We start from the raw sequence: 16287 nt of genomic DNA, 5'->3' as shown, positions 1-16287 counted from the left end.
CTGAAGGTTTCCATCACAAATGCTTCTAACCTACCACTGATAGTAGCGTTCGAGCACATCCATCAGAACAGCAATGGGGTGCCTCAAATTTCTCCAGGGCTCAGACCCCCTGGCTGAGCTGAGCCAAAGCAGGGATCCGTTTTGTGCATTTGGGCGAGAAGCCAGAGGTAAACAAATGCAAACAGGGGAGTTGCACCCGGGCTCGGACTTCAGACCCAAAGAGAGAAAGAGAAGCTGGAAATTCCCTCCTACAACAACAAAAGCTGTTACACACAGACACACACACTTCCCCAGAAACCACAATGATGATTAATGTTTAACTCACGAGAGGGCTGTATAAAACAGCTTCCTTCCTTCCTTTCGCTTTGAGTCCTTGGTGGTAGTCAGAGAACCTGGAAAGTTGCTTCTTCTGTCTCTATTTTAAAGGGAGAAGCAAGGGGCTAGCAACCAGGATCCACAACACAGCACAACCTAGCCCAGCCCAGCCAAGCCCCAGCCAACCATGGGAGCCTGCCTTAGTCCCTCTGACGACGGTAAGGAAGAACATTCAGGGTAGTTTCAGGATGCACAAAGTTGGCTTTGAAATGCTGTGTTTCAGCACAGCTTGGAAGGGAAGCACTCAAACGAAATGTTTTCTGAACAGACACTGAGTAGTTTCACCCTGAGGTGACTCAGTGGCTAAGACGCTGAACTTATCAGTCAGAAAGGTCGGCAGTTCGGCAGTTCGAATCCCTAGCTCCGCATAACGGAGCGAGCTCCCGTTACTTGTCCCAGCTTCTGCCAACCTAGCATTTCGAAACCACGTAAAAATGCAAGTAGGAAAATAGGAACCACCTTTGGTGGGAAGGGAACAGCATTCAGTGCGCCTTTGGTGTTGTGTTGAGTCATGCTGGCCACATGATCATGGAGACGTCCTGGGACAGCAGTGGCTCTTCGGCTTTGAAACGGAGATGGGCACCGCCCCCTACAGTCGGGAACGACCAGCACATATGTGCAGGGGAAACCTTTACCTTTATCTTGACTCTGAGCACTGAAGCCCTGTGGCTGCTTCTCACGACTAGGCACACTGAAGAATTGGTGCTAGAGATTGGCAGCAACTCGCTTCCGTCTTTGTAAAGCATGAAGGGGCAAGTGTAGTAGAGGAAAAGCAATTGGGTGACGGATGCTACACCTCGGAAGTCTATGGGTATTTTCCATCCTCCAGGTCGTGGTTGTCCCAAAGGTACTTCTTTGCAAAAGGCAGCTGGACATTCTTGGTTGTTTGTTTCCTTTGAAAACATTTCACTTCTTATCCAAGAAGCATCTTCAGTTCTTCGCTTGTTCAGGAGAACTTCTTCAGAACAGAAGAAGCTTCTTGGATAAGAAGCAAAACATTTTCAAAGAAGTTCTGAACAACTGAAGAATTGAAGAACTGAACTGAAGAAGCTTCTTTGATAAGAAGCGAAACATTTTCAAAGGGGAAAAAACCCAAGAAAGTCCAGTTGCCTTTTTTGGGGGGGAAGCACTTTTGGGTGCTTTTCCTGGAAGTCTGATGTAGAACCTCCATCTTCAGGGACAGCCAGCCTGAATCCCAGCTGCTGAGGGTTGGGAAAACAGAGTAGGCTTGAACGTGGACTTTTTCCGAAGCAATTTGCTGCACTTGGTGATCTAGACCCAACTCAATAAAATAAGAACTGAGTTTTCTTTGTTGAGTAATGAAACCCTTTTTCTCTTCTACTTTTTTTTTTTGGGGGGGGGGGTATGAATTGCCTTGAAGGTTTGACATCAAACCAGCATTATAGGTTTAAATCCGTGTCCCTGAGGTCTGATGCAGAGTCTAAGGATAACTGTTTTGCTGGGAAACAGTTTCTCTCTGATGCTCTCTGAACTTGGTTGTTTTCTTGTAGATGTTTCATGACATCTTCAGTGCTACAGGGTATAAATATCAGTGCTGTAGCATTGATGATGTTACCTACTTTGGTAATGAAACGTCAGCAAGAAAGCAATCAGAGAATACCAAGGACTCCATAGACCTCCTCCTCCTCTTCCTGCTTCTCCTCCTCCTGCTTCTTTTGCTTCTCCTCCTCTCCTCTTCTCTTCCTCCTTCTCTCCCAAACCCCACTCCCTTCTAGCACTGATGATGTTACCTAGTTTGAGTAACAAAATGTCTGCAAGAAAACAAGCCAGCTCAGAGAGCACCAAGGGCCTCTCATGTTAACCCTGAGCTACAAATACCTTTATTGGCATGATCATCATTTAGATTATCCGGTGCCTTTTTCATGTAGGTTATTTTGTGCTAGCGTGTTCACCTGTTGTGAGATCTGGATGATAGTAGATGATAACACATGTGCCATGAACATTGGAATCAAAAATGCCCACCTACGTCTCAGATTCTATCTAGAGGGCAGGTGGCAGAAGAGATAACGATGGCTACTTGTCTAATCAGTAGATACATCATATTGCTTTAGGTCAAAGTTCCCCAACCTTTTCGGCTTTGTGGACTGGTGGGGGTGGGGTGGGGGTGAGGATAACTCCGTGTGAGCAGTGGGAAAGCACACGAGTACCACCATTGGCACGAGCGGCAGGGATGCATGCCCAATGCTGGTGCAAATGGAGTAAGTTGTTGTGGCCTGCCAGTAGAGCTGGCAGCAGAATCAGACAGTACAGAGGTTGGGGAGGAATAAGGGCCAGTCCTGGAGTCTGGGGAAGGCTCTGAGGAGGGCTCTGCATCGGAGGCAGAGAGGGGGCCGGGGCCGTATGCCAGTTATCAGCTGCCTTCAGAGTCAGACATCAGTGAGGCAGAAGAACAGCTGGAGCCTGTTCCCAGTGTGCGCATGAGCAGAGTTGACGAACGAAGGGAACAGCTAAAGAACAAGGGTTGACTTGGGAGTAAGGCCACAGGTGGACGATGAATGGCCCCTCCCAGAAGAAATAAAAGAGGAGCAAAGGGTGGTGGAGTTTGCAGGAGATAATTAGTTTACTTCATTGGTTCGTGACTCTCCAAGACTCCTTGCTGAGTTTTGCAGATATGGGCCTGTCTGCTCTCCAAGCCAGATAAGGTCTGTGACTGTAAATCCTCCCTTGAAAGACTTTGCTGGATGTGAATGAGCAGAATTCACAGGAAATTAATAAAAGGGTTTTTTGTCAGGACAAGGAGTTTGCTTCATGCTCTTGGGAAGCCTCAGTCAGAACATACATGCACACACACTTGCCCACTGTTGGCATAAGTGAGGATGTGAGCATGTGAGTGAGCTCCCGTTACTTGTCTCAGCTTCTGCCAACCTAGCAATTCGAAAGCATGTAAAAAATGCAAGTAGAAAAAATAGGGACCACCTTTGGTGGGAAGTGAACAGCGTTCCCTGTGCCTTTGATGTTTAATCATGCCAGCCACAGACGTTTTCGGACAGCGCTGGCTCTTTGGCTTTGAAACAGAGATGAGCACCGCCCCCTAGAGTCGGGAAAGACTAGCACACATGTTCGAGGGTAACCTTTACCTTTTTATATATGGAATCGATTTTGTGCATTCATTCCATGAAGGCTTCTCTGTATCTATAGAAGCCTTATATGCGTTTATTGTTGCAAATAAGGGACATGCAGATAAAGGATTGAAGTTTATGCTTATGGGGTTTACAAGATAAGCCTCGTGTAGCAATAAAAAACAACAACAATCCAAACACAAAATGTCTCTTTTGGTGGGTTTGCAAAATTCAACATTCATTTTAGAAATCCTCTGGGTCAGGGGGGGAAATAAAAGTGTGTTTAGAGGGAATAAGTCATTGAGTTACTTTCACTTTCACTCTGTCAGAGGCCAATTTTCCAATAAACAGGCATATAGTAAAGAGCTTCTTTTGAAGCCAAGGTTAGGAGGTTAGATATTTGAAACCTTTCTTGATGCCAACAATCCAGGCCAGAAATAAGCTTATTCAGAGGAACAGAATAGCAGAGTTGGAGGTCTTCTAGTCCAACCCCCTTATACCATTTCAGAGGAATGGCTGTCCAATCTCTTCTTAAAAGCCTCCAGTTATGGAGTACCCACAACCTCTGAAGGCAACTTCTGTTCCACTGATTAATTGTTCTAACTGCTCATTTCTCTTTAGTTCTAAGTCTCCAGTGTGGGAGCATTCACAACTTCTGGAGGCAGGTTGTTCCACTGATTGTTCTCACTGTCAGGAAATTCCTCCTTAGTTCCAGGTTGCTTCTCTCCTTGATTAGTTTCCACTCATTGCTTCTTCTCCTGCCTTCAGGTGCTTTGGAGAATAGCCCGATTCCCTCTTCTTTGGGGCAGCCCCTGAGATATTGGAGAAATGCTATCATATCTCCTATAGTCCTTCTTTTCATCAGAGTAGACATACCCAGTTCCACTGAGAACAATTAATCAGTGGAACAGCTTGCCTCCAGAAATTGTGACTATTCTATCCCTGACTGGACAGGCATTTGTCTGAAATGGCATAGGTCTGTGATGGTGAAACTATGGCATGCGTGCCAGAGGTGGCACATAGAGTTCTCTTTCTGGGCATGCGCATCATCCCCACCTGCTCTTCTAGTTTCTGATGTGCATGGTGTTTGCGGATGCTGGAGCACCAGAAAATGGCCTGTAAACAGTCCAAAAAATGCCCAAAACCCAGGGTGTTTTTTGGGCTGTTTTAGGCCTTTTTCGGGCTGAAACACAGCCTGGAAACAACCTGAAAAATGGCTTGGAAAAGGCCTGAAAACTGCCCGGAAAATGGCCAAAAACAGCCCAAAAACAGGCATGCACACACCGGCCAGCTGGTCTTCAGCATGTGCGTGCCAGAAACCTGAAAACCAGCTGACCAGCATGCACATTCACACCGGCCAGCTGGTCTTCGGGTTTCCAGTGCTCCAGGGCACGCACATGCACTGTGCATAAACGCACATTCCGGTTTGGACACTCAGTGCCGAAAAGGTTTGCCATCCCTGGTATAAGGTCTCCTGCTCGAGCAGGGGGTTAGACTAGAAGACCTCCAAGGTCCCTTCCGACTCTGTTATTCTTAATATGCTTATCTCTAGCCTGGATTTTTGGCCCCAAGAAAAGGTTCAAATCGGTAACCTCCTAACCTTGGCTCTTTAATATGCCTGTTTATTGGGAAATTGGCCTCTCCTTGCCTTGCTACTTTAACGCCTGTGACAGAGTGAAAGTGAAAGTAACTGAATGACTTGTTGCTTCTAAACCCCCCTTTCAGTTTTATTGGTTTCCTGACCCAGAAGGTTTCTAAAATGGACACTGAATTTTGCAAACCTGCCAAAAGGCACATTTTGTGTTTGTGCTTTGTTTTGTTTTTTAAATTCATTCCCACACGAGGCTCATGTTGTTTTTTCCACATATGTGCAAACGTTAATCCTTTATCTGCAGTTTCCCTTATCTGCAGCAATAGACTCGTATAAACCTGGCAGGAGATCTGAAAATGGGGCCCCTGTGCAGTTCGAAAGCATTTGACAGCTTCCGGCCTCCACCCATCAAACCTGTTTTGCTCTGCCAGGGAGCTGGGAGCACCTTGAGAAGGTGCTGAGTGCTCTAAGGTCAAAATGTTCCCAAAGCCTCCTTTGCCTCCCAGAAAAATAAGGTATTTAAGGACTGGCAAAACTCTGCACTCAGCGGATGCTCTTAATATGGGCCCCTCTCTGATGACCCCCAACGTGGGATGACGTTTGGCCTTGGACAATCTGGAACTGCGCCACCTGCTACAACCTCTTACCTGTCAACGACTTCTTCAGCTTCAAACACACAATAAGCTGGTAAACAATAGATACAAACTCAAGGTAAACCCCTCCAAACTCGAAATATGACTTCAGCCACAGAGTGGTCAACGCTTGGATTGCTCTCCCTGACTCTGTGGTTTCTTCCTCAAACCCCCACAGCTTCAACCTTAAACTCTCTACCATGGGCCTCACCCCATTCCTAAGAGGTCTGTAAAGGGGGTGTGCATAGGTGCACCAGCGTGCCCACTGTTCCTGTCCTACTGTCCCCATTTATCTTGTATTCGTTTCTTTCGTTCATATCCAGGTTTATATTTATACCTGCTGAAAGAGTATATGAATCAATATTGGCTATTTGCTTTTATTATGAATTGCCTGTGTTACTATATAATTGTTACTGATTAAACCAGTATTTGCTGTTTGCTTCTGATATGATATCCTGCTAGAAATCCTTTATTAAAAATTAAGCTTTGTTATTGGCTCTTGCATATATTATTGTATACTGTCAGAAATTAGTTCTTTTCTAGCCTAGCAAATTGTGACCTTAATAATAATAATAATAATAATAATAATAATAATAATAATAATAATAATAATATTTAATGCTTCTAGACCGCCCCCACTCCCGCAAGGGACTCGGGGCGGTGTACAGTTCATACAAAATATAACAGGATACAATAAAATTAAATTAAATATGTAGTTGACAATTGACATGGAGGAGGTTAAAATGTAGTTAAAAGAACTGTACAAAGCAGATATAAAATAAATTCAAACCCCTAAAAACAAATACAGTAAATTAAAAAGCCCCTAAAATAACCAGATATAATACATTCGCCAGGAGGGACAGTTGAATTATGCCAGGCCTGCTAATCGGAACAGGTGGGTCTTCAGTTTTTGCCGGAAGGAGCGGAGGTCAGAAGTGGTTCTAATGTCGGGGGGGAGGTCATTCCAGAGGGTTGGGCCCATCACAGAGAAGGCCCTACTCCTCGGTGTCGCCCGCTGGCATTGCCTAGTGGACGGCACCAGGAGAAGTCCCTCTCTGTGTGAGCGAATTGGCCGCAGGGATGTATGTGGGAGGATGCGATCCCGCAAGTAACTAGGTCCCGTGCCATGGAGCGCTTTAAAGATGGTAATCAGCACCTTGAAACGCACCCGGAAAACCACAGGCAGCCAGTGCAGCTCGCGCAGGAGAGGTGTTACATGGGAGTACCTCATACTCCCCATCACAGCCCGCGCGGCTGCGTTCTGAACTAACTGCAGTCTCCGGGCGCGTCCCAAGGGCAGCCCCATGTAGAGAGCGTTGCAGTAATCCAGGCGGGACGTCACCAGCGCATGAGTGACCGTGCGTAGGGCATCCCGGTCCAGTAGGGGGCGCAATTGGCGCACCAGGCGAACCTGGTGGAACGCCCCCCTTGCCACGGCTGCCATATGGTCATCCATTGACAGCCGGGCATCAAGGAGGACGCCCAAATTGCGCGCCCGTTCCACAGGGGGCAATTGTTCGCCCCCTATGGCCAGCGATGGTGTCAGCTGGCTGAACCGAGGTGCCGGTACCCACAGCCACTCGGTCTTGGAGGGGTTGAGCTTGAGTCTGTTGTCCCCCATCCAGACCCCGACGGCCTCCAAACACCGGGACATCACTTCGACAGCCTCGTTGGGGTGGTTTGGAGTTGAAATATACAGCTGAGTATCATCAGCGTAGAGGTGATACTCAACCCCAAAACCACGGATGATCTCACCCAGCGGCTTCACATATGTGTTGAACAGGAGAGGCGAGAGGACCGACCCCTGTGGCATTCCACAAGTGAGTGACCTCGGGGTCGACCTCTGTCCCCCTGTCAACACACATTGCCTCCGGTCGGAGAGGTAGAAGCCGAACCACCGCAAAACGGTACCTCCGACTCCTATCCCCTCCAACCGGCGCAATAGGATACCATGGTCGATGGTATCAAAAGCCGCTGAGAGGTCTAATAGGACCAGGATAGAGGAACAACCTCTATCTCTGGCCCTCCAGAGATCATCAACCAACGCGACCAAGGCTGTCTCTGTGCTGTGCCCGGGTCGGAAGCCGGACTGGCGTGAGTCTAGATACTCGGATTCGTCAAGGTGTCGTGGAAACTGCTGCGCCACCACATTCTCTACAACCTTCGCTAGAAACGGAAGGTTGGAGACTGGACGATAATTAGCTAGCTCCATTGGGTCGAGTGAAGGCCTCTTAAGCAAGGGCCTCACCACCGCCTCTTTCAAGGCGGTTGGTAAGGATCCCTCACCCAATGAGGCATTCACCAGGCCCAGAAGCCAGCCTCGGGTCACCTCCCAAGATGCCAGTACCAACCAGGAGGGACACGGGTCCATTAAACATGTGGTGGGTCGCAGCCGTCCACGCAACCTATCTAAATCCTCGGGGGCAACAGAATCAAACTCCTCCCAGGATGGTCTCACAAGACTCGCTGTTGGCGGCCCGTCTGGTCCACTGAGTGGGGCCCATCCGCTCCGGATCTGAGCGACTTTGTCCTGCAGATATTCCCCAAATTCCTCTGCTCTGCCCTGTAAGGGTGCCCCCTGTGTCCTCTGTGACAAGAGGGAGCGGGTCACCCTAAACAGGGCGGCAGGGCGGTTATCCGCGGACGCAATAAGGGTGGCGCAATATCTACGTTTGGCCACCCTTAATGCCACAAGGTAGGTACGCAAGTAGGATCTTACCTGTGTTCGATCAGATTCGGAGCGTGAGGACCAGTGAGTGAATACTGGATGGCATTACTGCAAATGTTATCTTCCTGCTGCGTCTCGCTTCTATTCTTGGCTTCAAAGCTAGGCACATTCTTGAAAACATAGAAGAAATTGTTACATGGGAATATAAGGCCCCACAGATAAAGGAACCAAACTAGGGAGTTTTCCGGGCTCATAAATCCTTAAAGCATTCTGACAAAAAACAACTTTGCAAAGGGGGGCTGGCACCCCTCACACAAGGCTATAGGGATCCTCCACAGATAAGGGAGACAGGAGCTTGAACAAAAGAATGCTTTAAAGATCATGCTGGTAACGAATCTTTGTCTCTGATTGGATAAACTTTGTTTCTATCTGCCTAAAAGGTATATAATACTCTGAGCCACTCTTGCAGGATGTGGCGCTTCCTCACATGCATTGGTTTGTATGTTTTGGATATAGTTTTGTCACCCAGCTTTTGCTATGGCCATAAATAAAAGCTGATATTTTTTGCAAGCCTCATCAGAGTCTCGCTCTCTTCCGTACTTCAGTGGCTCAGGGAAACTGCTGGAATTGCTAGATATCCAGGCTATTTCAACAATGTTGATTAGGGACCTGGAGACTCAAACATATGAAGAATGGTTGCAGGAATTGGGTATGTCTAGTTGAACGGTTCCCAAAGTGGGTGGTACCGTCTTCTGGGGGGCGGTGGGATGGCTTAGGGGGGCGCTAAGAGGCAAGGTGGGTGGCAGGGGGGCACTAAGAGGCAAGGGGGGCGGCAGAGGAGTGCTGGAGGTGGCCCCCTCTAGCGAGCCATTTAGAAACAGTTCGCTCACTCACCCCCACCCATCCAGAAGCTGCTCGATCGCTCGCTCCCCCCGCCCATTGGCACTATGCTAGCCCTGCCCATCGCTCACTGATTGGCTGGCTCACCAATCACCCTGCCTGCCTGTAAGAGCCCTATCTAAATCCACTTACCTTTTTTTCTGCTTGGCTTTCTATAGATAGGGCTCTTAGAGGCGGGTGGGGCAATTGGTGAGCCAGCCAATCTGTGAGCGGTGGGCAGAGCTAGCATAGTGTAGACGGGTGGGGGGAGCGAGTGATCAAAGAGAGGCCCCTTCGCCTCCCTTTGCTCCCACTTTATCTTGATGAGGTTGCCACAGCTGCCGGATGCAGATGGACGGAGGTAGCCAGACCGGCGGGGCAGTCCGGGCGTGCGTGCGAGCGAGCTGCCTGATCCTCCATCGCTCACCTGCTCGCCCACCCAGGCCGCTCTGGCTACCTCCGTCCATCCGTGCCCGGCAGCTGCAGCGACCTCATCAATTCAAAGTGGGAGCGAAGGGAGGCGAAGGGGCCTCGGTGCCCTGCCTGATCCTCCTTCGCTTGCTCGCTATTTTGCCTGCACGGGGCACTTCAGCAGAAGCCCTTTGCTGGCAGACAGACCTCCCCTCCCCAGGGCAACGGGTTGTAGTTTGCGCGGTGCAGCCAGTGCTAGGTGGTAAGCTCCCACACTGTCCCCACCCCCGCGCCCATGCTTGCAGGCGGCCATGCAGCCCTGTGCTATAAGCAAGCCAGGGATGCTTGCAAGGCTGCTGAATCCTAAGCAAGATGCGAATGGGACCAAAATTTGAAAAAAGAGGTGAAATTCTTTCTGGAGACCAGAAGCAAACACACACACACACATACACACACACACACAGCAAAGGTGTCTCGTTTTGAATATAATCCTCCCTAGTGCTTGGGGAAAAAATAAGAGGAACATTTGGATATACATTTTGAATTAACTTGGGAAGAAATTGCTAAAATCACTTTTAGTTGTGTTCTGCATTAAGGATTCATGCAGTAGCATTTCTTGTTGAATTAGCAGAGTAATATTTACAACAGCCAGCTAAGATAGTTTTATCTGTCTTATAATGTGCGTGGGTAGAGGACTTAGGCATAAGTGCAATGTTTGCCTATGATTATATAATAAATTCACAGCTTTTACATTTGAATTAGATGTTTTTCAATTCATGTTTAACCTATACATGATATACTTGTATTCAATACATAAGGTGTTAATTATGTCAATGGAAGAGATAGGAAACTGCATTAGTGATATTTATGTCAATGCGTTGATTTGTACTAAAATGTTTAGCTTAAAGAGGTTATAAGGAATCACAAGTATGAGTGTGGAAAATGTAATGCAGTTGTGGATGACTCTTTGCATGAGTTGTATTGGGAAAATAATAATAATAATAATAATAATAATAATAATAATAATAATAATAATAATAATGAAAATGATTCCCCAAAGAGGTAAAAGGCTACATTTTGCTAGAGTTATTCTTTGCTTCCAAACTGTTGAGAAGGGGGATTGGACTCTATTGTCTATATTTCCCTTTCCATCCCCATGGTTCTTTAGTGAAAATTATAACCCAAGAACATATAGATCTGTGGAGGAAGCGGAGACTCAGGGGGTTTTTAGTCAAATGTTTTTTAATTTTATTAGGGGATTTTAAATTGTATTTTTAACTGTCTTTCACTTAAGTCCATCCTCCTCCATGCACATATGTATATGTCTCTGTTTTTTGTATATATGTTTGTCTTATGTGTATTTTTTATCTGTTTGATTGTACGCCGCCCCGAGTCCTTCGGGAGAGGGTTGCGGCTAATCAAATAAAATTATTATTATTATTATTATTATTATTATTAAAATGTTCCCATTCTCACTTTCCATATTGGGAATCCCTAGGTACCATGCAATAATCTCATCAAATAATTCAAGCAAATGTTGGTGACATTGAGCTGAAGTCAAAGTTCAAGAAATCATACCAAGAGTTTTGGTTACAGAAAGAAATTTCTGATCGCTATCCTGCACTATGGACAATAGTTAAGAAGCTCCTTGTTGCATTTCCAACATCATATTTGGTGGAACGTGGCTTCAGTGTGGTCATCCAACTTCTCTCCAAGCAAAGAAATTGACTCCAAATTACTGAACGTGGTTATTTAAGACTCCTGCTAAGTGATTTAAAACCAGACATTGGAAACTGGTATCACTTCATCAAGCCCATCCATCACATTAAGAATGTACTGAACAGTGAAATAGTTACTAAATTTTACTAAGTTTACTAAGTTACTAGTTACTAAGGTTCTTGATAAATGACTATCAGACTTTGAAAACCTGGTATCACTGGATCATGTTCAACAATTTTGTTGAATTAACATTAACTACAAAGGTTTTAAATTGGATTTTGAATAAATGTGCAATTAATTGTTAGTTTTTACTGTTACTATCTTCCTTCCATCATGCAAACTACCCAGTCACATGACTCCCCCAGCCACGCCCACCAAGCCACACCCATAGAACCGGTCATTAAAAAAATTGAATTCCACCACTGGGTCGGGGGCACTGAGGATCAATTTGTAGCACCAAGGGGGCGGTGGACTGAAAAAGTTTGGGAACCACTGGTCTAGTTAGTCAAAAGAAGGCCTAGGGATGACATGACAGTAGTGTTCCAATATTTGAGGGGCTGTCACAAGGAAGAGGGGGTCAATCTATTTTCCAAAGCAACCGAACGCAGGATGAGAAGCAATAGATGGAAATTAATCAAGGAGAGAAGCAACTTGGAATTAAGCAGAAATTTCCTAACAGTGAGAACAATCAACCAATGGAACAATTTGCAGTTGTGGATGCTTCATCACTGGAGGTTTTAAGAAGAGATTGGACAACCAATTGTCTGAAATAGTATAGGGTCTCCTGCTTGAGCAGGGTGTTGGACTAGAAGACCTCCAAGGTCCCTTCCAACTCTGTTATTCTGTATTCTTTACTGATGCAAACAGGTTCCCTTGAGGACCTCTAGTCTCTCTTCTTTCTGTGATTGTATTCATGATTGTCAGAGTTTGTTGCATAAATTCAAATCCAGAAGCACACACAGGTAACTGTTGCAGCAGGATTCATTAACTGCTTTATATGCGTAATAATAGATGAATAAATGTACAATACCAACAGGTGGTTCTTCCAAGTAAACACAATGTCAAATTTCCTAACGATGACCTAATTAATTGATAATTATTGAGTCAAAGTTTTAGTACAAAACCAGTGATTTATTAGGTGATCCATTAGGCAATATTTGTTCACAGTCAAGCCTGTGCTTTGATTTTTCTTCTGAATTTTACCCCTGTTCCTCCCCTCCTCTCAGTCTGTGTCATAGATCACATTCCCCTGTAAGATGCACCCCTCCCAAGCCAGCTGCAGTAATCTGAGATCCAACTTCAGCCAACAGTATGCATGGAATGTGCTCCCCCTCCTTTCTACGATGACAACATGGGGGAGTTGACACACAAGGCAGGAGAATTACAGGCAGACACAAGCAGTTAGTTTCATTTCAGCAGGCAAGCCCAGACAGACCGCTAGTTTATTTCTCAGAGCAGCAGACTGCTTTCTTCTTAAGTTTCTGTTTTTATTCTCTGCACAGACTCCAATCTGTTTAAGCTCCCATTGGCTGACTTAGTTTCTATGCCTATTCATTGGCTGATCTTGTTCCCATGTCTCTCCCGGTGATGAATATTCTAACAATGATGCTTCATGTCTCCACAGAATCGGAGTGTTCTGGCGAAGCTTCCTACAGTCCACTATTCTTCCATCCTTCCATCAAAGGATCCCAGGTTTTCATGGATGAATCTTGCTGCAGAGTAAGTAGAAGAGACACGTTCCATGATGGTATCGTCTTCTCCAACCGTCCCGTCGAACTTTATGAGAAAGTGACGCTGAAAATCTTACAAGACGACCAAAAGTGGCAGGGTGGTCTACGGGTGGGCTTCACCTGGAAAGACCCCTGCCTCCGGACTGGCAACCTGCCTCCGTTCGTGTGCCCAAACCTGGTCACCCAAGGGAAGACTTGTGCCTGTGTTTTACCAGATGAATATATCGAAGAAGATACCATTATCAGCTTCTGGGTGGACAGCTGGGGCTGCGTCTTCTGCAGCACCAACCTTGAGGCCAAAGTGTCCTTCCTCTTCAGTGGCGTTTCGGTTGAATCCCCTCTTTGGGCGGTTGTGGACGTCTATGGAAGAACCAAAGAGGTCGAACTTCTCGGTAAGCAACTGCAGGCCGGACCATGTGCTTTGTGTGGCTTTTCTACGGCAGAGGAAGGCCAGTGGAGTGACCAACAGCCCTGTTCTTTCTCTCTGTCTTTCTATCTGTCTGTCTCTGTCTCTCTTTCTATCTCTCCCTCTCTCTATCTCCCTGTCTTTCTATCTGTCTCTCTCTTTGTCTCTGTCTTTCTATCTTTCTCTCCCTCTCTCTCTTTTTATCTCTCTGTCTCTTTCTATCACTGAATCCATCTCTTTCTATCTGTCTGTCTCTGTCTCGCTTTCTACCTCTGTCTCTTTCTCTGTTTCTTTCTTTTTTGTGTGTGTCTGCCTCTCTCCATCCCTCTCCCCCCCTCTCTGTCTCTCTGTCTCCCTCCCTCTCTGGCTCCCTTAAGAACTGGCTCCCTTAGTGACAAAACATTTGGGTTCAATTATGCTTGTAAGCTGAGGGCTCCCTGCAGGATAGGACTTATCTTCCCCTCTAGGGAACAAAAGTTCCATGTTGTCATTATGTGATAACAATGCACACACCATCGGTAAGGCTTGTTGGCTTTAAGCAGGGGTGTGGAAGCCTGCAAGGAGGCAAAAAGGAGCCTCTAGGAGTTAAAAGTCCACAAGTCTTAAAGTTGCCAAGATGGGCTGGACACCCCTGCTTTAAACTTTCCTGCAAAATATTTTTTTTTCCGGAAAAGTTTTTTTTATTTTTTGTTCCCTATATACAATTATAGGTATACATTCCCATAGTTATTATTCTTTTTTACATTCATCATTCTTATACATTTATCATTAGGGTTATACATAACATACTACTTGGGTTGCTTTGTTTACCATCCCTCACCTGTTTTGACACCTCCTTCTTTTCCCTTTCTTTTCTCCCCTCCTCTCTCCTTTCCTTTCCTTCTTCCCTTTTCTCTCCCCCCTTCCTCTCTTCCTCTTCCTTTTCCTCTTCCCCTTCCTGCCCACTCTCCTTCTCTCCTTCTCCCTTCCATCTTCCTCTCCTTACCCCTATCTTCCTTCCCACCTCTTCCTTTCATCTCCTCCTCTCTTCCTTTCTCTTTTCTATTGTTATCAGTGTCTCTTCCAGCTCTTAATTTTTATCTGCGAAATATTTATCATGCCTCTGCAGATCTCGCTTGTTTGGAGTTCCAGGAAAAAGCTGAAGACAACACTGCAGAAGATTGCATGGTCTGTTTTGCATCCCCAGCCAGTACCATGATGTTCCCTTGCTATCACTCCGGCTTCTGCTCCAGATGCTCCTTGAAGATTTTCAGAACCAGCGCCCGCTGCCCTCTCTGTCGGGAGAAGGTGGAAAAAATCCTCTGGATCTCTGTTTTGGCGGAGAACAAGGGACTGCCCAGCTGGTTGGGAAAATCGGAGCGTGTCCCTTCCCTGCGGTGACAAAACGTGCACGGTTGCGGAGCTCCTGAAATACGTCCGTCCCAGTAGGAAAAGGGCAGGGATTGGAAAGGCAAAGAAAGCAATCAGGGAAGGCCAAAATAATTATAAAAATAAAAAAGCAGTGTTTGCTTAGAAGGGACAAAGGCGACGCATGGGGTTGCTAGTTGGCTGGAGGAGCTGAATTGCTGGACCTGGTGGAGATGTACGAAAGCCACAGGTTAAGATAAGGTCAGACCTGTGTGTGTGTGTGTGTGTGTGCGTGTGTATATGTACATGTATATGAATATGTATATGTACACACACACACACACACAAACACACACACACACAAGTACACTGCATTTTGCTGATAAATAAATGAAGGGAAGCAGTATACTCCCTCCCATATTTGGGCATACCAGATGCTTTGACAAAACACTTAAATCACTTAATCATTCCCCTGGCTCAGCTGATAAGGGAGGAGAGCCTGTGGCTTAGAGGTTAATATAAAACTGCCTAACATATTAAAACATCCCAAGTTCGAATCCCAGTAAGGGTATGGCTAGCTGATGAGAGCTAAATAGCTTGAAATAGATCTATACTAGTCTCCCTTCATTTATTTATCAGCAAAAATGCAGGGAAGCAGTAGCCTCCCTCCCATATTTGGGCATACCAGATGCTTTGACAAAACACTAGAAACAATAAAGAAACAAAACCTACAACCCAGCGACCTACTCGTGAGCTTCGATGTCATATCCCTCTTCACCCAAGTGCCTATAAAAGAAGCCTTGACAGCTATCCAGAACAAACACAACCCGCCTAAACACATCCTGGACCTGACCAACCACTGCCTAAACAACACATACTTCATCCATAATGGACAAAGATACAAACAGATAGAAGGAACACCCATGGGATCACCCCTCTCACCCATCATCGCAAATTTATACGTGGAACATTTTGAAACTAATGTCTTAGATAAATTTGAACACAAACACAAACTCTGGCTTAAATATGTTGATGACACTTTCGTGATTTGGCCACAGGGGAAAGAAAAACTGGACAACTTCCTCACACATCTCAACAGCCTACACCCCAAAATACAATTCACCATGGAAATAGAAGCAAACAACCAACTTCCCTTTCTGGATGTCCTAATCTACAAAAAACCCAATGGCTCCTAGGACACACCATCTACCGGAAAAAAACACACACCAACCGCTACTTAAACACACAATCTCATCACCACCCTGCACAGATCAACTCTGTAGCCAAGACCCTCATCTCCAGAACCAAACGCCTAGCTGACAAAGACCACCTGAAAACTGAATTACACACTCTCACAAACATATTAATCTCCAACGGATTCCAAAGAAACACAATTACCAACCTAATCCAAAGGGAGACTCACCCCAAAAACTGAGACAGAGAACAGGA

General features: G+C 46.0%; 1 protein-coding gene across 1 annotated transcript; it reads left to right on the top strand.

The window, feature by feature from the left end:
- Nucleotides 1–364: 364 nt before the first annotated feature.
- On the top strand, nt 365–15147 carry NEURL3 (neuralized E3 ubiquitin protein ligase 3). Its single transcript, XM_081961045.1, has 3 exons — nt 365–533; nt 12980–13477; nt 14600–15147. The coding sequence occupies exons 1-3, from the start codon at nt 503–505 to the stop codon at nt 14869–14871; spliced, it is 801 nt and encodes a 266-aa protein (XP_081817171.1). The 5' UTR covers nt 365–502; the 3' UTR covers nt 14872–15147.
- Nucleotides 15148–16287: the final 1140 nt, after the last annotated feature.

The sequence above is a fragment of the Natrix helvetica genome (genome assembly GCF_964273705.1).
Source record: "Natrix helvetica genome assembly, chromosome: 8".
In the NCBI taxonomy this organism is placed as follows: Eukaryota; Metazoa; Chordata; class Lepidosauria; order Squamata; family Natricidae; genus Natrix; species Natrix helvetica.
The sequence above is the reverse complement of the archived record's forward strand: the minus strand, read 5'-3'. Positions and strand labels throughout refer to the sequence as shown.

Excerpts from the sequence above, each read along its gene's own strand:
- NEURL3 (XM_081961045.1), top strand. The coding sequence starts at position 503 with ATGGGAGCCTGCCTTAGTCCCTCTGACGACG. Across the intron at positions 534-12,979 it reads CCTTAGTCCCTCTGACGACG|AATCGGAGTGTTCTGGCGAA; the intron begins GTAAGGAAGAAC and ends ATGTCTCCACAG. Across the intron at positions 13,478-14,599 it reads CAAAGAGGTCGAACTTCTCG|ATCTCGCTTGTTTGGAGTTC; the intron begins GTAAGCAACTGC and ends ATGCCTCTGCAG.